The sequence below is a fragment of the Monodelphis domestica genome, chromosome 4 (genome assembly GCF_027887165.1).
Source record: "Monodelphis domestica isolate mMonDom1 chromosome 4, mMonDom1.pri, whole genome shotgun sequence".
NCBI lineage: Eukaryota > Metazoa > Chordata > Mammalia > Didelphimorphia > Didelphidae > Monodelphis > Monodelphis domestica.
In genome coordinates, this window is record NC_077230.1 from 393,871,005 (window position 1) to 393,894,550 (window position 23,546).

Consider the following 23,546-nt stretch of genomic DNA (forward strand, 5'->3'; position numbering starts at 1 on the left):
TCGAAAGCTCCGTCTCCTTGGGCGTCCTGAGCCTCCCCCGCCCCCATCAAGTGTCCGAGGATAGCTCACCCACCCACACTCCCCCCAGTCTAAGGCTTTCTCTCCTTCCGTTGCATGATGGGAAGCTCCCCCTCCCCACAATTCCCATTCCAATCTCTCTCGGGTCATTCAGTTTTGCAGTTTCGCGTCATCACCACCAGGGGGCAGAATGCCCCCATAGCCGGTTCTGGGCAAGGCACTCTCACCTGGGTGAGCTGGGACACTCCGGACTTTTAACCAAAAAGGGAGCAAAGAGGATAAGCGCGGGGAACGGCCTGCAGAAATGAGGGGCCAGAAGCAAAACGCACCAACTAAGCAAAAATAGAAAACTTTATTCACCTGGAGTGGGGGAGGGGGCCTGGAGTGTTGGGGGGGGTTCTGGGGGAGCCCCCCAGCCCCAAGGTCAGTTGTCTGTGTTCTCCTGTAGACTCTCTTCCTCTGTGAAGTCAGGAAGACCCAAGTTCAAATCCAGCCTCAGGCACTTACTACCTGAGCAATTACCTCTGTTTGCCTCAGTTTCCTCAACTGTAAAATGGAGAGAATAATAATGCCTACTCCCAGAGCTGTTGTAAGGATTCAGTGAAATAAGGTTTTTCCCCCCAGTTCCCTTAACTTCCATCTTAGAATAAATATTGCGCATTAGTTCTAAGGTAGAAGAGCAGTAAGAGCAGGATGATGGGAATTAAGTGACTTGTCCAGGGTCACACAGCTAGGAAGTATCTGAGGCCAGATTTGAACCCAGGACCTCACATCTCTAGACCTAGTTCTCAATCCACTGAGCCACCCAGCTGCCCCATGAGATAATATTTTTAAGTGCTTTATAAATCTCAAAGAGCTCTCTTGCTGTGTGACCTTAGATAAGTTGCTGCCCCACTCTGGGCTTGTTTCTATCTCTGTGAGATGGAGGCAGTGATCTTTGATCCCCACCAAATCCCCAGGAATATTGGAAACCTAGAAAGACGTAGGTCATGGGAAAGACGTTCATTTAACAGCATTCATACACCATACTGCTCTGTGACAGCTCTGGAGGACAGGGACCAGCCTTGCCCCCCGTCCAGCCTCTCAGGGGGACTTCTGGAAGAGGGAAGTGGAATAACTGGGTGTCAGAAGACCTGGGTTCAGATCCTGACTCTGCCCCTTGTCATAGAATCCTGGACAGGTCATATTCCTTGTCTGGGACTCAGTTCTCTGTGAGAGGCAGGAGCTGGGGTGGGTGGGCTCAGAGATCCTTTTCAGTGCCGGCAGGAGAGCTGGAGAGGACCTTTAAGACCATTCGATCCAATTCCAGCTTTTTACTGATGAAGGAAACTGAGTCACAGAGAAATGATTTTCCCCAGAGCACACAGTCAGGTAACATCTAATCTCAATCCTGAACCCACGTCTTTCTGAGTCCAAGTCCAACATCCTCCATGCTGCCTCCCCTCTGTCGTAAACTGTATATTCTGGATCCCAACATTCCATGTTCTAAAGAACATCTTCAGTGTCTGAGGACCCAAGGGGCAAAGGCCAGCTCTGTTTTTGCTACCTGTGTGACCACTCAGGGCCTCAGTTTCCTCATCTGTAAAACGTGTCCTCACTAGATAACCTCTGAGGTTCTTTTGGCTACGATCTGATGATCCGTGGGCCATTTTCTGACTCCCTCCAATCCTGAGCCATGTATCTGGGTCAAGCATGAGGTCTTTCCCCAGGAGCACAGATGGGGTACACTGAGGCATTGGGAATCAGGGATCCTATTTTGGGACACTCAGCTCAGGGGGATTCAGTTTGTGAAGGACTGAACAAGGACAGGAAGTTGGCCCTCTTAGAAGTGGAAACTCAAGTGCCGCCCATGAACGTTGGCCAACCCATTCCGATCCCCCAGACAGTCCAGGGTCCCTTGGGACGGCTGCGCTGACTCCCATTCTCCATGGGGGCTCCCCATTGGCTCCCCAGTTCCTCCACTATGAGTCCTTTCCAGGGTGCCATGAAGAAGGGGTAGGGGCTGGGTGGAGGGGGATGGAGAGCCAGTCTGGGCAGGGAGGGCTGCTGGGAGAGGGCCAGGAAGGGGCCCTAAGCTCCCTGGTGCTGGAATCTGTAGGTGAGCTTTCGGAGCTCGTCCCAGAAGAGCAGGCTGAGGACCGTATGGGGGCCCAGGCGCAGGTAGGCGGGTCCCAGACCCTTGTAGAGAGCCAGGGGACCCTCTGCCTGGGTAATCTTCACCAAGCAGTCCAAGAGTCCCCGGTACAGCTGGCCCTGAGGAGGAAGGCAGGGGCATCACTCGTTTTATCCAGCACATGTTCTGATTCATTGGCCACATTCATGGCTCTTCATCTTCCATCTTAGACTCAATACTGTGTATTGGTTCCAAGGCAGAAGAGAGGTAAGGGCTAGGCAATGGGGGTGAAGTGACTTATCCAAGGTCACACAGCTAGAAACTATCTAAGGCTAGACTTGAACCCAGGTCCTCCCAATTCCAGGTCTGGCACTCTATCCATGGTGCTACTTAGCTGGCCCTGGGTTCAGAGCTTGACTTTGCTGCTTACTCTCTGTGGGACTTTGGTCAAATCACTCTCTCTCATGGTCAAAGAATCTCTCTGGAGGACTGAGTTTTCTGATCAATTAAGGGTGTTGGATGAGCTGCTTCCCAAGACTCCTCCTGGTTTCAAGTCCTATCATCGTCTTAGATGGTGAAGGCTCTCTCCAAAGTGGCTCCAACCCATTTGGCTACCTCATCTCACATTCATTCCATTTGAGTAATTCTCCATCCCAGCCAATGAGATAAACCTCCATTTCCTTCATCTCCTGTTCTCATCCTCCCTAGGAAGCCTGGAATCGAATCCTCTTCCCCATTCTGTCTCCGGAAACTCCTTCTTCCTTGCTTGGTCCATCTCAGGTACCATCTTCTCCATTAAATCTCCTCTGATTTCCCATCGTCCAGGGGAAAAGCCATCTCAGCCTTCCTATTCCCCAAACCGAAGCCTCTCCTTTGCACCCACTGCAACTTCCACGGCAGAATTAGTTCATTGTGAACTTGTCCTTTCCCCCCAGAGAAGGCAAGTGTGGAATAAAGAGCCCAAGTTTGGATCCCAGCTTAGATTCTACTCAATACACTTGTGAGACCCTGGGAAAGTCACTTACACTTCAGACATCAGTTTCCCCATCTGTAAAATGAGGCAAATAATAGCTGTTGCCCTGTTTCACAGGGCTGTTTGTGAAGATCCAAGAGAAGTCATGTCTGTAAAGTGTTGCATAAAGATTAACTTTAGTTAGTTCTTATCAATCTTTGCATATCAGCAGAGTTTGAACAGGCAGCTGGGTGGCACAGTGGATAGAGTGCCAGTCCAGGAATCAGGAAGACTAATCTTCCTGAGTTCAAATCTGGCCTCAGACACTTACTAGTTGTGTGACCCTAAGCAAGTCACTTAACCCTGCTTGCCTCAGTTTCCTCATCTAGAAAATGAATTGCAGAAAGAAATGGAAAACCATTCCATTATCTTTGCTAAGGAAATCCCAAATGAGGTCACAAAGAGTCTGACAAGAATTCAAATCAACTGAAGGAGGTTATAAATTCATTACAGGGTCTGTGTCATATCTTTGCATCTCAACAGAATATAAACTCATTGAGGGCAAGGCCTTGGTCTTATCTGTCATATTGCTTTTCTTCCTTCCTTTCTTTTTTCTTTCTTTCTCATATTGCTTTTCTTTCTTCCTTTCTTATATTGCTTTTCTTCCTTTCTTTTTTCTTCTTTTTCTTTCTCATATTGTTTTTTCTTCTTTCCTTTCTTCTTTTTCTTCTCATATTGCTTTTCTTTCTTTCCTTCTTTTCTTTTTTCTTTTTCTTTCTTTCTCATATTGCTTTTCTTCCTTCCTTCCTTTTCTTTTTTCTCTCATATTGCTTTTCTTTCTTCCTTTCTTTCTTATATTGCTTTTCTTCCTTCCTTCCTTATATTGCTTTTCTTCCTTTCTTCTTTCTTTCCTTCCTTCCTTCCTTCCTTTCTCTCTGTCTCTGTCTCTGTCTCTCTCTGTCTCTGTCTCTCATCTTCTGTCTTAGAACCAACACTGTGTGTTGGTTCTAAGACAGAGGAGTGATAAGAGCTAGGTAATAGGGATTAAGTGACTTGCCCAGGATCACACAGCTAGGAAGTGACTGGGTTCTGATTTGAACCTAAGACCTCCCATCTTTGGGTCTGGTTCTCTATCCACTGAGCCACCTGATCATATCACTTTCTGGTCATTTCCAAACCATGCTACCTGCACACTGGCCCACCTCCACCTCCTGGAACCCTTGACTCTAATAGGGGAAATTTTCATCTTCTCTTGCCTCCATGGCACCTCCCAGCCAGTTCTAAACCCTGCCTTCCAACTCCTCCTTCTGCACCTTCTACTGTTAGGGTGTGAACTCCCTAAGGGCATGTGCCATCTCCATCCCTCATTTTTATCTCTCTATCGATGAGCCCCAAGCCTGGCCCCAAGTTGGCATGGAGAGATATTTGCTGCTAATGACTTGGCCGGGCTCTCGGGCTCCATCTTTGTTTTGTTGTCTTTCTTTGGGTTGCCGATCTGATCTTCGGTCATCTTCGGTCGTTGTCCCCGGTACTGGAAGAGAACCAGATGGCATCACTACGTCAGGGTCAACGTCCGGCGTGTCACCGTGGCTGATCAGAGCAATACTTGAGCTGGGAAGGCTCTGCCTCAGGTCGGGCACAAACAGCCCGTAGGAGCATTTGGGATGGAGATGGCTCTAGATCTGTGCGTCTCCCATTTCTTTAGAACTACCACCATTGGACTCTGTTCCTAGAGCGCAGCGTCTTCTGTCTAGTGTCTCCGCAGCCTCCCAGGAAATACCAGAGCTCTTTTGACTGCTGCCGAGGGCTTGCCTCGTGGGAATTCTCCGTAAAATCGTCTTTTGGGGGTACACATTCGGACACGGCCGGCCCGTTGGAGCTGGACTCTCTGCAGTAGAGTCTGAATACTCGGCAGTTCAGCTCAGTGGCCGGGACCCGACTGTGCCAGGCCATCTTTAGAGTCTTGGGAGGAGTTTAATAACTGTTCATTGAAGACGGGAAGGCGAGGAAGAGAGGAGGATCCTGAGATGTCTTGGCCAAAGAATCTATCCTCCAGGGCTGCGCTTGCTATCAGGACTTAGTCTTAGAGAATAGGTCTACACTGTTGCTCAGATAGAAAGAAAAAAAAATATGGCAAAAGATAGGTGAGGCAGCCAAGTGGCTTGGTGAATAGAGAGCCAGGACTGGTGATGGGAAGTCCTGGGTTCAAATCTGGCCTCAGACACTTCCTAGCTGTGTGACCCTGGGCAAGTCACTGAACCCCCATTGCCTAGCCCTTCTTCCTCTTCTGCCTTGGAATTGATACTTAGAATTGATTCTAACACAGATGGTGAGGTTGGTTTTGTTTTTAAATAATTTTACATTTAATAAATTAAATTTTAATAAAATTTTAAGAAAAGATGAGCTGAGCCTGAGAAGAGAATATTGAAAATGAACTTGGATGACTTGTTCCTGATTGAAAGAGAGAAGGAAAGACCTGGGGGCAGCTCCCATGCTCTGCTGGGATCCAAACCATGTCAGGAGAATAGGAGAAAGCACCCCCACCCCAAGAAGGACTTTTAGGGGGACATGGACAAAAGTAACCCTGCATGGGCTGCCACATCCATGAGATCTTGGATCCAGGGAGACCTCCACGGTCCCAGGCTCTACCACAGAGACCCAAAGGGAGAATAAGAGATTTAGAGTCACAAGCCCTGGATTCAAATCCCCCACTGGTGTGACCTTGAGGAAAGTGACTTAATGTCTCATCTGTAAAAGGATGAGGAAAGGAGTGACTTCAGGAACCTCTAAAATCTTGGCTCTAGACCCACATTCTGTGAGGGAGCTCCGCACCCCCTTCTCTTCCCAGCCCCCCATTAACTCTGCCCATCTCTTCCTTTTCCCTCTCTCCATCTCCCTCCCAACCCCCGGGCTCACCCTTCCTGTGGGGTCCACAGGCTGGTTGTACAGGCGGGTGCTGATCACGTCGAATGGCGTCATCACAATAGCCACTGCCACGCTGCTGATCATGCCCCCAGCCAGGGCCACCAGCCAGCTGTCCTCCTGGAACCACTGCAAGGAGACAGGAAGCCCCATGAGCTGATCCCAGCTTCTCTGCCTCTTTCTTTTTTTACCTTCCACCTTGGAATCAATCCTGTGCATTGGTTCCAAGGCAGGAGAGTGGAAAGGACTAGGCAATGGTGTTAAGTGACTTGCCCAGGGTCACCCAGCTAGGAAGTGTCTGAGGTCATATTTGAACCCAGGACCTCCCATCTCCAGGTCTGGCTCTCTGTCCACTGAACCAACTGGCCACCCTGATGAATCTTTTAATTAAGTGATTCCCACTTTTAAAGAAGCAGCAAAAAAATATGTTCCAGAAGAAGGATTCAGGGATTTGGGTACCCTGAGCCGCTCACCTTGTGGTCCTGGACCCACGATTTGGCAGAGGCGAAGGTAGCCAATTGGGCGGCTGATCCCACCATGACCCTGGGCACAGCGCCGCCGACCCCACGCCACAGTCCAGGGACACCCTGCTGCCGCCAGATGGTTTCCAGGGCCCCAAGGACACTCTGCAGAAAGAGAGAGAAACGGAGGAAGAGGGCTTGCCGGGAGTCCCCTCTAGACCCTTTGGGGGCCCTCCTCTGGGGTCCAGGAGGCGGGGTCACAGGGCTCAGCTTGGGGGGCATCATGGGGAGAGGGAGCAGGGGAAGAGCTCCTCACCTGGTGCTCGTGCTGATGGCCAACAGCCACAGTGGCCGCTGTCTTCGCCTGGAGCTGCGTTTTGACCTGGGAGAATGGTCACAGCATCACAGATTTAGGGCTTTATCCATAGATAAAGAACTTGAAGCCATGATCAGAGGCTAAGATCACATCGGTAATAAGAATAGAATGGGTGGGATTTGAACTCAGGTCTTGGGACTCCAAATTCAATCTTGGTGTGAAGAACAGATTAAGGGAAGGGGAGAAAGTAGTCCCGAGCTACAGGGCAAGAGGCCATTCCATACCCTTCACAGCGTAGGGAACCCCTAATTTCCCCCCAGTATCCAATCTCCCCAGTCCCTGCACTTCAGGCTTCACTGTCTCTGAATCCCAGAATCTCAAAGTCAAAACCTCGGAGGGGCTCTTAGTTGGACCAATATCTGAAATCCTCCTTCTAGTTCATTACCCAGCTTCCCTTTGGAGACCTCCAGAAAGGGGCATCTCTTTGGTTTTTAATTTTGATTTTTTTGGGGGGAAATGTTCATTTATTTAATTAATTTAGACTATTTCCCCATGGTTCCATGATTCACGTTGTTTCTCTCTCCCCTCTCCTAGCTGACCCACAATTCCTCTGAATTCTATATGTGTCGTTGATCAAGACCTGTTTCCCTATTATTGATATTTACACCAGGGTGATGGTTTAGAGTCTACATCTCCCATCATATCCCCGTCAAAGGGGGCTTCTCTTTGGGATGGCTCCAGTGATGAGCTTTTATAGAGGAGAGAGGCTGCGGGGTGCCTTTGGGTACAGAGTGCTGAACTCGGAGTCACAAGATCTGAGTTCAAATCTTGACTCGGACACTTACTAGCTATGTGATTCTCATTTGTAAATTGGGACTAATCATGACTGCAACCTTATAGGTTGTTGTAAGGATCCAATGTGATAGTTATAAAGTGTTTTGCAAACCTTAGCGATTATTATAGGGCTAGGCGTGACTTTATTGATACAGGGGACTCCCAGAAGAGGAAACTTCCTTTACCAATACAGATTGGCACTTCCTCTTCAAATTAAGAGTGGTTTGGAGCAGGGCCCAGAGAGAATGCTGGACCTGGAGAAGGGAGGTCCTGGGTTCAAATCTGACCTCAGACACTTCCCAGCTGGGTGACCCTGGGCAAGTCACTTCACCCCCATTGCCTAGCCCTGACCATCATTCTGTGTTAGAATTGATAGTAAGCGTGGGCAGCTAGGAGGCTGGGTGCCAGGTCCAGCTGTGGCGCCCTCTGCTAAGGGGGCGGCAGCGAAGGGCGGCCAGTCTACTCACCAGGTAGGCAGGGCTCCCCACGAAGGCGCCCAGGGCTCCAGCCAGCGCCCCTGCCAGCACGGTGCCGCCGGGCTGCTGCGTGAGGCCAGCCTCCAGGGCCAGCGAGTAGCAGTAGAAGCGGACGCCGTTCATGAGCCCCTGGTAGAGCAGGGCCGCCCCCAGCCCCTTCTGCAGTCCCCGGAGCCCGTCTGCCCGCGCCACGGCGCCCACGGCCCGGAAGAGCCCCCGGTAGGGACGCGGATGCGTGCCCCGGGCCTGCAGCTCGCCCTGCAGCTGGAGCCTCGTCTTGACCACCTCCAGGGGGTTGGTGAAGACGCAGGCCAGGCAGCAGGCTGAGGCGCCCAGGACGAGGTCGGCGGCGGGGGACACGGACGCGGCGTCAGCCCCGCCGGGCGCCGGGGTAGTCTGCATGGCCCCCCTCGGGCTCAGCAAGGTGTGGGCTGCGGGCATGGGCGCGGGCAGCGGCGGGGGGCAGGGGGGACGCGGGGAGCCGCTCTAGGTGGCCCCCCGCCTGCAGGACGCAATTGTGGCCGGGCTCGAGTCCCCTCCGTCCTAGCTCTGGTCTCCAGCCCAGCCAGTGCCCGGACGGACGGGCAGGAACCCACCCAGGGCGCCAAGACGCTCCCACTGGCGGCCCTGGCCAATCCCGGGGGCCGCTGCTCCTCACACCTCCCCTGCCCCGGGAGGCGCCCTGGCCCTGGGATCTGGAGGAAAGGTCACTCCGGGCTGGGGCGGGGAGAGGCTGCTCCCTCCCTCCTCCGCGTGGGTGGAACAGTGGGGAGAGCTCCAGACTCAGGGTCCGAAAGCCCTGGGTTCAAATCGGAACTTCACTACGCACTTTGTCTCTGCCTGCCTCAGTTTCCTAAACTGTAAAATGAGCTTAACAGAACTCTGCCTCCTTGGGAGGATCCAAGGAGATCCGTTTCTAAAGTGCCTGCCAATGATCAATAATGTGGAAATGGGTCTTGATCGATGATGCATATAAAACCCAGTGGAATTGCGTGTGGGCTGTGGGGAAGGGGGAGGAGGGGAGGGAAAGAACATGGAATCATGGGAAAATATTCTAAATTAATTAGTTGAATAAAAAATTTCAATTAAAAAAAGGAAAAATAAAAAGGAAATAAAATAAAGTGCCTGCCACAGGCTGGGTGCTTAATGCCTCTTCCCTTCCCCCTTTCCCCCTTTCCCATGACCTAACTCCCCACCTAGACTCACTTCAAGTGAATCTCCTTAGTTCAACCCAGACCTTGAAGAAGAATCTGTCTAAGACAGAAGGGCCAGGGCTGGGCAAATGGGGTTAAGTGACTTGCCCAGGGTCACACGGTTAAGAAGTGTCTCCGGCCACATTTGAACCCAGGACTTCCTGACTCCAGCTTTGGTTCTCTAGCCACCCTCCTAACTGTCCCCTTCAATAAGAATCTTGTCTACATCATGGACAAGTAGCCATCCAGCTTCTGCTTTGGGACCTCTAGGGATGGGGAACTCATTACCTGCCTCCTTCTCTGGGCAGTCCATGCCATCTTCTGTATGGGCAGCCTGGATCTGGGTCTGACATTGCCAGCCCATGCTGGTGCCCCCCCCCCCCCAGGCCCTCCGGACTACTTCCAAAGGTATGGAGGTCCTCTTCAGATGAGCCCCCGTCCTTTCTGCTCAGTGACAGGCAAAGAAAAGCAAGAGACAGTCCCTGCTTCCCAGGAGCCCACAGGCTACCTGGCTCTGAAGGCGAGAAACTTGGCTCCAGCGGCAGCAGCCCTCTTCCTCATGTGACATCCCTTCTTGGCTAAAGGTCGGACCCAGTACTGAGTCTGCCCCTACTCCAGGCGGACTCAGACCAGGGCAGAGGGTAGCAGGGCTATCAATATCGTTTCCTCCTTACCCTGGCCTGATCTTGTGGCACACAACTGGTTGTCTCCTCCACTGGACTGTGAATAGCTTGATGGTGAAGAGTGCCAACCTTCTTTGTACCTCCCAAGGCTTAGCCCAGTGCCTGGCACATAGTAGGTGCTTAATACATCCTTTATTCATCCATTAGGGCTCCCCTATTGGACTAAGATCTTTGAAGGCAGGGACTGCCTTTTGTACTTGCCAGTGCTTAGCCCAGTGCCTGGCACACAGTAGGTGCTTAATATATCCTTTATTCATCCATTAGGGCTCCCCTATTAGACTATAAGCTCTTTGAGGGCAGGGACTGTCTTTTACTTTTTTTTTTTGTACTTGCCAGTGCTTAGCCCAGTGCCTGGCACACAGTAGGTGTTTAATAAATTCTCTATCCATCCATTAGGGTTTCCCTATTAGACTGTAAGCTCTTTGAGGGCAGGGACTGCCTTTTGCCTTTCTTTGTACCTCTAAGAGCTTAGCCCAGTGCCTGGTGCACAGTAGGTGCTTAATGTTTATTGACCAACTGACCTCACATTAATGCTGCCCGGGTTCTTTTGGTGTCCACATCACAGTGGACTCATCCTGAACTTAGGGACACTCAAACCTTGGGGCTTCCCCCCATGAGGTGCTGTCTGCTCCTGTCTGATTATCTGGGCCTTTGTGGGGAGCCGCTTTCCTGGAGAATGCACAGCAGTGTGCAGCCGTGGGACAGCACCAGCTGGTCTTGGAGTTAGGGATCTGGGTTCAGATTCAGTCTCTTCCTACTGTTGGACCTTGGCCAAACCATTTAATTTCTCTGGGGCTTGGCTTCCTCTTCTGGAATGAAAGGATTGGGCCAGAGGGTCTGTAAAGGGCTTTCCATCTCCTAATCTGTGTGGCTGGGTTACAGATGTCAAGTGTCCAGAGGATGGGATCCAGGAACCTTGAACTCCAAGACCCCCCCCCCCACCTTAAGGGTTTTCTAAAGCCCTTATCTTCCTTCTTAGAGTCATTGTCTATTGATTCTAAGGCAAAAGGGTGAGGCAATGGGGATTAAGGGACTTGCCCTGGGCGACAAAGTTATGAAGTGTCCAAGGCAAGATTTGGACCAGGATCTCCCATCTTAAAGCCTGGCTCTACTAAGCCACCCAGCTCCTCCCACCTGCCCCCAACCCACTCTAATGGCTTCTTGATCTTTGACCTTAAGCAGGTCACCTGACTTCTGGGGGTCTAGTTGCTCATCAATAAATTGAGGGGGTTGGACTAGATGGCTCCTTCCAGCTCTAGATTGAAAGACAGCTGGGACAGAAGAGTATACGCCAGTTAAGAAGCATATCCCATGAAGTAGGGACATTAATTCATTGCTGGTGGAGTTGTGAACTGATCCAACCATTTTGGAGGGCAATTTGGAACTATGCCCAAAGGGCGACAAAAGAATATCTACCCTTTGACCCAGCCATAGCACTGCTGGGTCTGTACCCCAAAGAGATAATGGACAAAAAGACTTGTACAAAAATATTCATAGCTGCGCTCTTTGTGGTGGCCCAAAACTGGAAAACGAGGGGATGCCCATCAATTGGGGAATGGCTGAACAAACTGTGGTATATGTTGGTGATGGAATACTATTGTGCTCAAAGGAATAATAAAGTGGAGGAGTTCCATGGAGACTGGAACAACCTCCAGGAAGTGATGCAGAGCGAGAGGAGCAGAACCAGGAGAACATTGTACACAGAGACTAATACACTGTGGTATAATCGAACGTAATGGACGTCTCCATTAATGGCGGTGTAATGTCCCTGAACAACTTGCAGGGATCCAGGAGAAAAAAAACACCATTCATAAGCAAAGGATAAACTATGGGAGTGGAAACACCGAGAAAAAGCAACTGCCTGAATACAGAGGTTGAGGGGACATGACAGAGGAGAGACTCTAAATGAACACTCTAATGCAAATACTATCAACAAAGCAATGGGTTCAAATCAAGAAAACATCTAATGCCCAGTGGACTTACGCGTCGGCTATGGGGGGTGGGGGGGAGGAAAAGAAAATGATCTATGTCTGTAACGAATAATGCTTGGAAATGATCAAATAAAATATATTTAAAAAAAAAAAAAAGAAGCATATCCCATGAAAGATAGCACTTTGGGGGGCAACTAGGTGGCTCAGTGGATTGAGAACCAGGCCTAAAGAGGGGAGATCCTGAGTTCAAATTTGGCCTCAGATACTTCCTACCCATATGACCCTGGGTGAATCATTTAACCCCAATTGCCTACCTCTTACCACTCTTTTGCCTTAGAACTGATACATGTGATTGATTCTAAGGAAGAAGCAGAAAGTAAGAGAGAAAGAAGAAAGGAAGGAGGGAGGGAAAAGAAAGGAAGGTGAGGAAAAAAAGAAAAAGAGAGAAAGAAAAAAGAAAAAGAAAAAGAAAGGAGAAAGAGTAAGAAAAAGAAAAAAGAGAAAGATGAAAGAAAAAGAAAGGAGAAAAAGAAAGAAAAAAAGAGAAAGCATAAGAAAAAACCAAGAAAAACAGAAAAAAGAAAGGAGAAAGAAAGAGAGAGAAAAAAAAGAAAGAAAAAGGAGAAAGATAAGAGAAAGGAGAAAGAAAAAAAGAAAGCAAAGAGAAAGAGTAAGAAAAACAAAGAAAAACAGAAAAAAGGAGAAAGAAAAAGAGAGAAAAAAGAAAAAGGAGAAAGAAGAAAGAAAAGCAAAAGGAGAAAGAAAAGCGAAAGGATAAAGAAAAGAGAAAGAGAAAGGAAAGAGAGAAAAGAGAGAAAGAAAGAAAGAGAGAGAGAGAGAGAAAGAAAGAAAGAAAGAAAGAGAGAGAAAGAAAGAAAGAGAGAGAGAGAAAGAAAGAAAAGAAAGAAAGAAAGAAAGAAAGAAAAGAAAGAGAGAGAAAGAGAGAAAGAAAGAAAGAAAGAGAGAGAAAGAGAGAAAGAGAGAAAGAGAGAAAGAAAGAAAGAAAGAAAGAAAGAAAGAAAGAAAGAAAGAAAGAAAGAAAGAAAGAAAGAAAGAAAGAAAGAAAGAAAGAAAGAAAGAAAGAAAGAAAGAAAGAAAGAAAGAAAGAAAGAAAGGAAGGAAGGAAGGAAGGAAGGAAGGAAGGAAGGAAGGAAGTCAGGCTCTTTCAAGATCAATCCCCCACAGATGGCAGTCGGTGACCTTGGCAGCTGGCACCTGTGTGGGAGGATGGGCTGGGTGCTTCAAGGGCTCATCCTAGAAGGGGCAGGGTGGCCCCTGAAGTAGGAGGGGGAGGTTTAGGGGATCACAAATTTAGAACTGAAAAAGACCTTTAGAGGTTACTCGGTCTCACTCCCTCATCTTACAAAAGAAGAAACTGAGGTCTAGGGAGCTCCTGCCCTGACCAGGGTCACTGAGCTAGGTAGGTGAGTCTGATGCCAAGTCCTGTGCTCTCATCCCAGCTCTGGGACCTGAGGCAGGTCTCTCCAGCGGTCCCCCTTCCACTCCGTAACCTTTCAGGCCGGTAAAGTCAAGTCCTCAGTGGGAGCGATCTGGGCTGGGCGGGAACAGCAGCCCGATCCTGCCTCAAACTAGCAAGTCAGTCAACAAGTAGCCATTCAGTGGGGGACAAACAGCCCCGCCCCCCAAAGGGAGCGTTGCTCATTCTCTCAGAGCTTCAGGACCTTTAGGGAGCCAAAAATAAAGGAAGAGCCCAGCAAGCCCCCTGGGAAGGTGGGAAAGAAGTCACTGACAAGTTGGGATAATATAACATCTTTTATTAAAAAAAAACCCGAACCCTTTCCCATCCCACCTCCCACCTCGGGGAGGGGCGGGAGGGGGGGCTGTGGCTATTCCTGTAAATTCCTATGGATGAGGGGGGAAGGAGTGGAGAATAGCGGGGCCCCCCCCTTCCTTAGAGCTTCCTCTTCACCCCAACCCCTCTCTAGATCCCCCTTGCCCGGCAGGAGCTGCGAGGAGATAAGATCAAGGATGGAGATGGAGATGTACGCAACCCCCCCCTCCCCCAGTTCTCCCCTCCTGGCTGGTATCTCCTCTGGCCCTGAGCAGGATAGTCACGAGGGTGGGGGTGGGGAGGAGTGAATGGTGTCCAGAGAAGGCCCCCCCCCCCCCACGCCCCTGCCTTGCACTCCCCGATGAAGCCGGGGACGCAAACATGCACGCGAGCTCCCCCTAGTGTCCCCACATCGCGACATTTCCGGGTGAAAGGCTCAAAAGTGAACGCGATTGCACAGGGGCTCCAGAGATGCATCCGCTCCCCCACTCCGGCCGCTCCCTGAAGCCCACAAAGCTGAGGCCCTCCGGCCAGCCGGCCTTCCCCTACCGGAGGATATCAGTGTTTCGTTGTGGTGGTTGTCATTGTCGGCGCCGTCCATCAGGGAGAGGCAGCTCCAAGCCTCCCTGGTCCAGGATGGAGGCGGGGCGGCCATGGAACCCACGGGGCTCACTCTGGGTCTCTATCACGTTCCCCAAGACCTGGAACCCAGCCCCGGGGAGCAACCCTTTCTCCCCGGGGGCTAGCAGGTGGCCGAAGGGGGCTGGTCCTCCAAAGCCAGGGGAGGGGGCGACTGTGTGCCCAGCCCGGGCCTCTCCTGTTCCCGGCTTCCTGGTGGGAGGAGGCAGGCGTACAGCCCATTTCTGGTCTCAGCACCAGGGGTCCCGGGAGGCTCGGCCTCGGCAGAGGCTGTCACTCCGCTGCCAGGCACTGTGGATGAGGCTCATGGCATCCTCGAATTTCTTCTTGTTGGAAGTTTCCTGGATGGCCTTGTGTGGGAGTTCTACCTGGGAAGAGACGAGGAGGGGAAGAAGGGAAGCTCTCTGGGCTTCTTCTCACCCCTGCTGAGCCCGAGTCTGTGTGACCTTGGGCAAGTCACAGCCTTCCCAGAGCTGCCCCATTCCTCCCTGGTGTGGGGGGGGTTGGGAGGAATGATTCCATTTGCCTCTCTGACCCCTTCTGGCTCTATGACACCGAGAATGGGCAGCCACTGCCCCCTAGAGGGTGTTGGGCAAACACTGGCTTAAGAGCCTCTTGTCAGGAGGGGAAACAGAGGCAGCAGAGCGAGATAGCAGAGCTGGAAGAGATCCTAGAGGCTGGAGAGTCCAACCCTCTCATTTTACATGGGAGGAAACTGAGGCCCGAGAAGGGAGTGACTTTCCCCAGGGAGCTAGGAACCCAAGACAGACTTTCTTGGGTTAAAAGAAGCCTGACCTAGTTTGGATCCTGGGATTCTGTCCCGGCTCGGCCACAGGCACCCTGGGAGAGCCCTCGGCGGCCCAGCCCTAGCTTGGCAGGCAGCTGGGGCCCAGATGGCAGAACAAGGTCGGGATCTGTCTCAGACTAAACGCCAACATTCTGCAGTCGGAGATTCCTTCCGGCAGGGTTCTTGGGCTATTATTATAGGGTTCCAGGTAAGGACAAAAGATGCTCGTGGACCAGCCTGCTGGGTGTGTTTCTAATACTTCCCGTGCCTGACTTCTGGATCCTGGCACCGAAGTGGGGCTCAAATCTGGGGGGTTTCTGACTGCCCCCCACCGGCAGTCCAAAGGTCTGGGCCAGGTGCTGGCCTCCATCTCTCTTAGCTTGTTGTTTGCCCAACTGATGCTCGATTCTCTGCCCTGTCGCGGGTCTCCCCATCCCCCGCAACGTCAGTAAACATGTTTTCAGCGCAAGTTCGCTCTCAGAGGAGCCCAGGCCAGGCCGGGCCGGGCGCGTTACCTGGAAGAGGGCTCTCCACCCAGAGCTCAGTGCAGACAGGAATCGGTCCAGTTCTGTAGTGCAACTCAGGTAGATGACCCAGGGCGGGAGGAACTGCTGCCGGTCCTGGGAGAACTCCTGGGGGCAGGGGGCGCGGTCAGGGCGGGGCGGGGGCGCGGGAGGCCCCCCCCCCCGGCCCAGGCACCCCCGCATCTCGGGGACTCACCAAGACGCAGTACTCCTTGCCGGGCTCGGTCAAGACGGCGGCGATGTCGGCCAGCTCTGCTGTGCCCAGAGAGCGGAAGAAGCTGGTCTGGCAGTCCTCGTGGCACGTGAAGAGCCGGTCATCGGTGACCACCAGGCAGCAGGGGAGGCAGGGGCTGGGGGCGACGCCCTGGGGGATGACCTGGGCCAGAGACGGAGGAGGCCAGGCTGGCCGGGCCCCTTCTCCGCCCACCCCGTCCCTCCTCCCAGAGAGGGCGTCTCGACCGCCTTCATGGGACCCATAGGAACACTCAGGCCTGGGGAAGGACGGGACCCACCCGGGAGCACCCGGCTGCTACGAGTCCTGCTGAGGCTTCAAGGGCGCCCCGGCCCCTCGGCCCAAGTCCCGGGAGGGCCCTCGAAGGTGGCTCCAACGCCTCCACGACTCACCCCCTTGGAAACAGCCTGGCAGAGGTGCTGCATCCAGTCTGCCATGTCCGTCTCGTTGTCCGCACTCAGCTCCAAGCACGGCCGGTCCGCGAGGATCACCTGGAAGGCGTGCGGCCGATCCGTGGTGTTGGACCTCCGGCAGCCGCCACACTGCTCCCCCCTGGGCCAACCGCGAGACAGGGAGAGGGATGGGAACGGGAGGGCGGCAGGGGGACCCCGACGGCCGCCTCCACGCCCCGGGGCTCCGCGTGTGCTCCCCAAGAGAACCCCGAACACCCCCTCATCAGCTCAGGGGCCACTCGCGGACACCCATTGCTTCCTAAGCTCTGCCGCACCTCAGCGCTCCAGGAAAGGCCCTGGGCAGGCCAGTGGGGGAAGGACCGTCCACACTGGGAGGGGAGGGTGGATCCCTAGCAGGACGAAACCAGAGCTCTGGACCTGCCTTTGGAATAACTGTTAGAAGGAATGGCTCCCTTGGAGGGGGCAGGGGGGGAATTCAGGTGACGTAAGAACAAAACCATTTTCAATATATTTTTTAAAGAAGACCCCAAAGCTAGTTCTAATTCTTCCTGAAGGAGATACCGCTCCACAATACAGAGGATGACGGCTTAGCAAGCCTCTGCTTGGATACATCCTGTGATGGAGAGCTCGCCACCAACTCTAGGCAGCCCCTTCCCCCGTGGGGCAGGGCCCGGGGATAAGATGTTTTTCCCTGCAGCAAAACTCCACTGGCCTCTGGAGTTCCTATTCTCTGCTCCTGGCTTTGCTTTCAGGGCCCAGGATGAGTGAGACTTGACTCCCTCCCTCCGTCTGTCTGTCTGTCTGTCTGTCTGTCTCCCCACCCCTCTCCCTCCCTCCCTCCTTCTTAAAACTCGGATCTTCTGAAAGTCTTGGAGGCAAGGTGGCAGAAAAGTGGCAGGGCTAGGCAATGGGGGGTTAAGGGACTTGCCCAGGGTCACCCAGCCGGGACCTCCCACCTCCAGGCCTGGTTCTCTGCTCACTGAGCTGCCGAGCGGCCCCTAGCCCTTTCGAGTACCCCGCAGCACTTGAAAATGGCTCTCGTGTCCCCCCAGAAGGGACGAAGCTCTCTGGCCCTGAGGGTCCCCGAAGCACGTACCCCATGTTCACCGAGAGCAGAGGGGTGACGTCCGTGCGGTCAGGATACTGATAGAGGATCCCGTTGCTGCAGGGAAGAGAGGGCAGGGTGAGCAGGGCGCGGCCTCTGCCCAGCACCCCCGCCAGGGCCTCTGGCTCTGCCGCCGGGGCGCCGGGGATCCTGGGTGGCGCCCTGCGTGGACACTCGGCAGGACCTGCGCTGCTCGTCTCTCCCCTCCCCCCAGGGCTCCGCACCTGAGCACCACGAAGCAGGTCTTCCAGTGCTCCTTGCCCAGGTAGGACGTGCCGGCCTTATAGTGCAGCATCCCTTCTTTGGTGACGGCGCTCTCCACGAGGGACGAGTAGTGGCAGGGGGCCGGGCTCGGGGACTCGTCCAGAGGGTCCTCCCAGTGCACCAGGCCATAGAATCGCACAGCCACTGCTGACGCCTGGGGGGCGGGAGGGAGACAGACAGACAGACGGACAGACAGACAGACAGGGCGGTGGGTGGGAGGAACATGACCTCAATCATCGCCATTCCCTCACTCCGGGCCATCAGCGGGCCCTGGGCAGGTCTAGTGGGGGGGATACCCCAGTTCAGACTGGACTCACTGCCTCCCCGGTTCCTCTTTAGCACTCACTTTCCCTCTCAGAATGGCCATTTCTGGGGCAGAAGAGCGGCTGCTGCTAGGCAGCGGCAGTCGAGGCCTCCTGGGTCCGGGCCTGGCTCTCCCTCCCTGCCCCCCCCCCCCCACTGTCCTTTCAGGCCCACCTCTCCACCCGCCCCCTGGCTGGGCCCTCATCCCTCCTGAACCACCACATCGTCTGACCCAGGCTCCCCACTTCCCCAAGCCACCGGCTGCAGAGCCACTTGCAGCACACGGGCTGTGGATTAGCTGCTGTCAGCCTTGGGGAAGAGTCCCCTGCTCTGGGGAAGTCACAGCCTTCTTCCTCCTGGCACCCCCACTGGCCATACGGGGAACGATGAGCCCCTTGGCTTGGCGCGGGAAGGAAGCTCCTGGGCCCTGGCTCCAAGCTGGCTTCTCAATGGCCTCCCCTCCTAGGAGTGTGGCCTCCTCAAGGAAGCCTCCCCTGATCTCTCTCCTTCCTTCCTTCCTAAGGTCAACCATAGGACTACACACTGATTGCCTGAACAGGACGACTCTGGGGCATCGGGCCAAGTCTCTCATCCAGAGATGAGGCACAGAGGCCTTACAGGACCCTCTGAGGCTGCCAGGTGGGAAGCATCAGAACTAGGAAGCATCAGAAGCAAGGAAGGAAGGAAGGAAGGAAGGAAGGAAGGAAGGAAGGAAGGAAGGAAGGAAGAAGGAAGAGAGAGAGAGAGAGAGAGAGAGAGAGGAGAGAGAGAGAGAGAGAGAGAGAGAGAGAGAGAGAGAGAGAGAGAGAGAAAGAAAGAAAGAAAGAAAGAAAGAAAGAAAGAAAGAAAGAAGAAAGAAAGAAAGAAAGAAAGAAAGAAAGAAAGAAAGAAAGAAAGAAAGAGAAGGGAGAGAAGGGAGAGAAAGAGGGAGGAAGGGGGAGGGAGGGAGGAAGGAAGGAAAGGAAGAGAGGAAGAAAAAAGAGAAAGAAAGGAAGACAGAAAAAGAGAGGGAGAAAAGAGGAAGGGAGGAAGGGGAAGAGGAAGGAGAAAGGGAAGGAAGGGAAAAGAAGGGAAGGGTAGAGCTGGCTCCCACTCCTGTCCAGCCTCACAACACAGCCTTCTTCAGATTCTGGTCTCTCCAGCCAAACTAGCCTCCTTGTGGATTCTTGTTCTTGGCATTGGCTCTTCTCTTTCCAGGCCTTGAGACCCTTGATACGGATTGTTCCCCAGGCCTGAAGGCCCTTCCTCCCTCCCTCCTCATGACTCTTAGAACCTTTAGGTCCTTCCCCCTCAGCCCGAGTGCCACAGGTTCTTTTCTGATCCCACCTCACCAGAAAACCCATTTACTTTTTGTATTTTAAGTATCTAGGTCTACATGGCACTTCTCCCAGTAGAATGGAGACTCCAAGAGGCCAGGGACTGCTTTGTTTTTGAAAAGAAATCCTGAGAAATGAGCCTGGAGAGGGAGACCCAGAGCCCAACTGGGTTTTAATTGCATCCTAGGGGCAATAGGGAGCTTTTGAAATTTCTTGAGTAGCAAAGCATTGTGGTCAGAAATCCCATTAGCACAGCAGCGGCCCAGGTGGATGTTTAATAAATGCCTGTTATACGCCCCCTTTCCCAGAGCCCCTGTCAGCAAGCAGATGATGGTGCCACAGAGTGGTACTGGGAGGGGGTCTCACCCCCCACCCCTTGCCAGGCCTTCTGCCACATTCCCCACCCCCACTCTGTAGAGACAGACAGACAGACCCCTGCCCCTCCCCTGGCCCAGTCCTGGCCTCCTACCTCACATTTCGATTCTTGGGCCACAAACTTGGCGAGCGCCAGCTTCTCCATGGTGGCATCCGTTAGGACACTGGGGTAGGGGGGCTCCCGGCAGCCCTTGATCATCGCTGACTTGAGAGAGACCAAGAAAAACCTGTAGAAAGGGGGAGCAAGAGCAGTGAGGGTGGGAGGGGAGACCCTCGGGGTGCAGAAGTAGAGCTTGGGGTCTCCTCCCCACACCCCCATCCTTCCACTGAAGGGCACCCGAGTGCAACGGGTCTGGGGGTCCAAAAGCCAGGAAAGGAAGGAAACGGGCCCTGATGGGACCCTTACTCTGTGCCAGGCACAGGCTGGATCCTTTACAATTACAACCTCAATTGGTCTTCAAAACAGCCCCAAGAGGCAGGGACTATAGTTAGCCCCATTTAAAGATGAGGAAACTGAGGCAAATAGGTGAAATAACTCGTCCAGAGTCACAATGACCCTGGGAGGAGCAAATGAGATAATAATCACGAGGGACTTAGCACAGGGCCTGGCATCAAAAGAAACTATACAAGTGTCCATCGTTGTTATTACTGCTATTAAGTAAGAAGCATCTTTTGTATTATCCTCCGCTTTCTTAAAAGTTTATTTAATTAATTTAGAATATTTTTCCATGGTTACAAGATTCACGTTCTTTCACTTTTCTCCCAAAGCCGACACACAATTCCTCTGGGTTCTACATGTGTCATTGGTCAAGACCTATTTCCATATTATTGATGTTTGCACCAGGGTGATGGTTTAGAGTCTACATCCCCAGTCATATTCCCATCAAACCATGTGATCAGGCAGTTGTTTTTCTTCTGTGTCTACTCCCACGGTTCTTGCTCCAGATATCCTCCACTTTGAATGGTCCAAGGCCCTTTTTTTTTTTAATTTTTTAATTTTAGGCAATGGGGGTCAAGTGACTTGCCCAGGGTCACACAGCTGGGAAGTGTCTGAGGCCAGATTTGAACCTAGGACTTCTTGTCTCTAGGGCTAGCTCTCAATCCACTGAGCTACCCAGCTGCCCCCCCAAGGCCCTTTCTAACAGCCTCCCTGTGGTGTCGAAGCCTAGAGCCTGATGAGGACAAGAAGGGGCTTCCCAGACCATCTTGTTCTATCCTCTCATTTTACAGAGGAGGAAACTGAGGCTCAGAGGGGACTTCAACTTCCCGTGTTCATGCAAGTCATAAGTGGGAGAGTTAGGTGTTGAACTCAGCTCCTCTGATTCCAACCCAGCCCAAGCAACACACACTTATGTGCCAAGCACCAAGCCAAGTATTGGGGGTTTCAAGATCAATGAAAAAGAGTCCCTGCTATGGGGGGTAGCATAGAGAGTGAGGCCTAGAGTAGGGAGGACCTGGGTTCAAATCTGACCTCAGTGGGACCCCGTGGGACCCTGGCAAGTCACTTAACTCTGACTAGTGCTTGCTGCTCTTTTATCTTCAAATTGAGGGAGAGACAGAGATAGAGACAGAGAGACCCAGAGAAGGGGCGTGCCTTGCACTAGTGGAGGGCTGCAGGCTGAAGGAGAGGATTTCACATCTGATCAGTTGCCAAATTTCATCAATTCCAGCTGAAGTGGGCAGCCCATAATTTCCTGGGCCAGGCACTCCATCTCTAGTCTCCAGACCTTTGTCTTGGCTGTTCCTCCTGCCCAGAATGCCCTCCCACTTCCCCTCAGCCTCTCTAAAGTCCTTTAAGGAGCAGTCTATGAGCCCCATCCCTGGATGAACCTTTCCTGATCCCCGGCAGACCTCCCAATGTTCCCTCTTCTGTGCTCCCACCTTCAAGTAAGTTCCTTGGGAGCAGGGACTGTTTCTGTTATTTTTAAAGCCTCACCTTCGGTCTCTGCATCTAAGCACTGGGCCTGGACTCAGGAGGATGGAGGACAGCGGAGGACAAATTCCCTTCCTAGCTGTGACCCTGGGTTAGTCACTTGGCCCTGTGTGCCTCAGTTTCCTCATCTGTCCCATAAGTGGGAGGCCAGGACAAACCAGTATCTCGGCCAAGGAGCCCGCCCCCCACCCACCCACAGGGCCTCTTACTCTGCCAGGGTCACGTCTGACGCGTCCAGAAGAAACTGCTTCCTGCGGTTGGTGCACACCAGCCTCACCGTCTGCTGATCCAGGCCGACCTGGGAACCAAGACAAGCCGTATGTGTGTGTGGGTGTAGGAGCACACGGATCCCCACCCCCCGGCCAGAAGGAAGCTCGGCTGGGGCGCGGGGACCCTCTGGCCTCCCTGGCGGATGGAGCCTCAAACCCTGCGGCACTGTGCCGTCCATGTCCAGACCTTGACCCCAGACCGCTGGGCGGGTGTAACTGGGAGGAGGCAGACTCGCGGAGCTCCCGAGGGATGGGGGGGGGGGGAGGGTGATGAGCTCTGGCCCCTGATCCGAGCTATCCGGGGCAATAAAGGGGTGTCTGCGGAGCAGCCCCAGGGGAGACTCACCGAGACGTAGTCCAGTTCGTTGTAGGAGACGGCCTCTTCCACGAGGTACGGCTTCTCCGTGGCCCCTGGGGAGGAAGCTGCAGGTCGGCTTCCTGGAGGAGCACCCCCCTTCTCCCCCAGGCTGCCTGGGAGGGCTGGAGGAATGGCCCGGGGGATGGGGAGGCTGGGGGGGGGGGCAGCCCAGCCCCAGGCATCCAAGGGCAGCCCTTCTCCACAACAGGAAGCCTCCAATGCCGGTGGGGCAGCTGGGGGGGGGGATGGGGGTACCCCGAGGCTGGGGACCACAGCGAAGGCCTCCTGGAGGAAGAGGCCCTCAGAACCTGACGGGGCTGGGCGAGGGGAAGGCTCTCTGGGCTCAGGGTGCAGGCAGAGGGGCCCCCCCACCCCAGGAAGGCCGGAAGGGGAGGAGTGGGGCAGCGCGTGGAACGCTCAAGCCCCGTTAGAGGTACCTTTTCGGAGCAGGTAGATATAACAGTCGGTCAGCAGCACGTACATGAGCTGCAGGTTTCCTTCCATGTGGCCTGTGCTCATGCGGATCATCTGGGTGGCCAAAGGGAGAGAAGGCCCCTGCCTGTTAGAGACCGGGAGCTTTCAGTCTGTCCTGGCAGCTGTCTGCTCACTCCCCAGGGCCCCGCCCAGCCTTCAGGAGGAGTCCTGGGTTCCACTATGACCTCAGCCACTCCTCAGTGGCGAGACTGTGGGCGAGTCACTGGCTCCCACCTGCCTAGTCCTTGCTACTCCGCTAGTAGTCTCAGAACCACCCCATTCTGGGTAGCCTCCCAGCTGGAGCTATTCGAGAGGCCAGCTAGCCAAGGCTATTGGTCCTGAGGCAGAAGGGAAGCGTTTTTAAATATCTATACAGAATAAATCAGGGAAAGTCTAGATAAAAAGCGGAGGGTAAGAAGGTTCTCTGGGGTCCCAGCTCCGGGAAGGGGGGGGGGCGCAGTGAACCCCCCCCCAACTCCGCCCCGCTGCCTCGCTCAGTCTCCCCAGACAATGAGGAGGTGTGTAAAGTGGTGCCTTTGGCCCCTCCCCCACTCCTTCCCTCCATCGGGAGGGCTGAGGCTTACCCTGAAGAGCTGCTCTTCATTCTCCCGAAAGACATGAATCATGAGGAGGAGGAGGTGGTTGTTGTCTACCCTGGGAGGGGGGAGGGGAGAGAGGGGGAGTCAGGCGCGGGGAGGGAGGGAGCGGGCAGTGGAGGCAGACCATGCATGCGCCGGGGAGGAGGGCACCTGGGTGCCTCATTCCAGCCGGAGAACTTCCAACCAAGACAAGAACTGGCGCGGGGAAGCTTGGGGGCTCCTTGGCGCTGGGCTGCGGAGGCCGATCCCTCCGAACCCTGCGGG

The 23,546-nt window shown here is 53.5% G+C and overlaps 2 protein-coding genes across 4 annotated transcripts in view; both read right to left on the bottom strand.

Moving 5' to 3' along the window:
- Positions 1 to 351: 351 nt before the first annotated feature.
- On the bottom strand, positions 352 to 8,746 carry SLC25A34 (solute carrier family 25 member 34). The gene is made up of 5 exons (XM_001377385.4): positions 8,084 to 8,746; positions 6,783 to 6,848; positions 6,479 to 6,631; positions 6,000 to 6,134; positions 352 to 2,271 (listed from the first exon to the last, which is right to left on the bottom strand). The coding sequence occupies exons 1-5, from the start codon at positions 8,531 to 8,533 to the stop codon at positions 2,089 to 2,091; spliced, it is 987 nt and encodes a 328-aa protein (XP_001377422.1). The 5' UTR covers positions 8,534 to 8,746; the 3' UTR covers positions 352 to 2,088.
- Positions 8,747 to 13,659: 4,913 nt separating this feature from the next.
- The window catches only part of PLEKHM2 (pleckstrin homology and RUN domain containing M2), a 66,224-nt gene continuing 56,337 nt past the window's right edge, over positions 13,660 to 23,546 (bottom strand). For 2 of the 3 annotated variants that reach the window (XM_056795735.1, XM_056795736.1), the window contains 11 exons: positions 23,268 to 23,337; positions 22,647 to 22,737; positions 22,198 to 22,262; positions 21,792 to 21,880; positions 19,744 to 19,876; positions 17,616 to 17,809; positions 17,383 to 17,448; positions 16,266 to 16,425; positions 15,838 to 16,017; positions 15,633 to 15,749; positions 13,660 to 14,698 (listed from right to left, as the gene is read on the bottom strand). In XM_056795735.1, coding sequence (XP_056651713.1) covers positions 14,561 to 14,698; positions 15,633 to 15,749; positions 15,838 to 16,017; positions 16,266 to 16,425; positions 17,383 to 17,448; positions 17,616 to 17,809; positions 19,744 to 19,876; positions 21,792 to 21,880; positions 22,198 to 22,262; positions 22,647 to 22,737; positions 23,268 to 23,337 — 1,303 coding nt within the window. In that variant the 3' untranslated portion in view covers positions 13,660 to 14,560. Of the gene's footprint in view, positions 14,699 to 15,632; positions 15,750 to 15,837; positions 16,018 to 16,265; positions 16,426 to 17,382; positions 17,449 to 17,615; positions 17,810 to 19,743; positions 19,877 to 21,791; positions 21,881 to 22,197; positions 22,263 to 22,646; positions 22,738 to 23,267; positions 23,338 to 23,546 lie in introns of those variants that run through there. The other variant, XM_056795737.1, reaches the window with a different exon arrangement.

Bases quoted from the DNA above. Each gene is read 5' to 3' on its own strand.
- SLC25A34 (XM_001377385.4), bottom strand. From the start codon at position 8,533: ATGCCCGCAGCCCACACCTTGCTGAGCCCGAGGGGGGCCATGCAGACT. The intron at 6,849-8,083 runs GTGAGTAGACTG...CCATTCTCCCAG, and splicing joins TGGGGAGCCCTGCCTACCTG to GTCAAAACGCAGCTCCAGGC. The intron at 6,135-6,478 runs GTGAGCGGCTCA...GTCTCCTTGCAG, and splicing joins CGTGGGTCCAGGACCACAAG to TGGTTCCAGGAGGACAGCTG.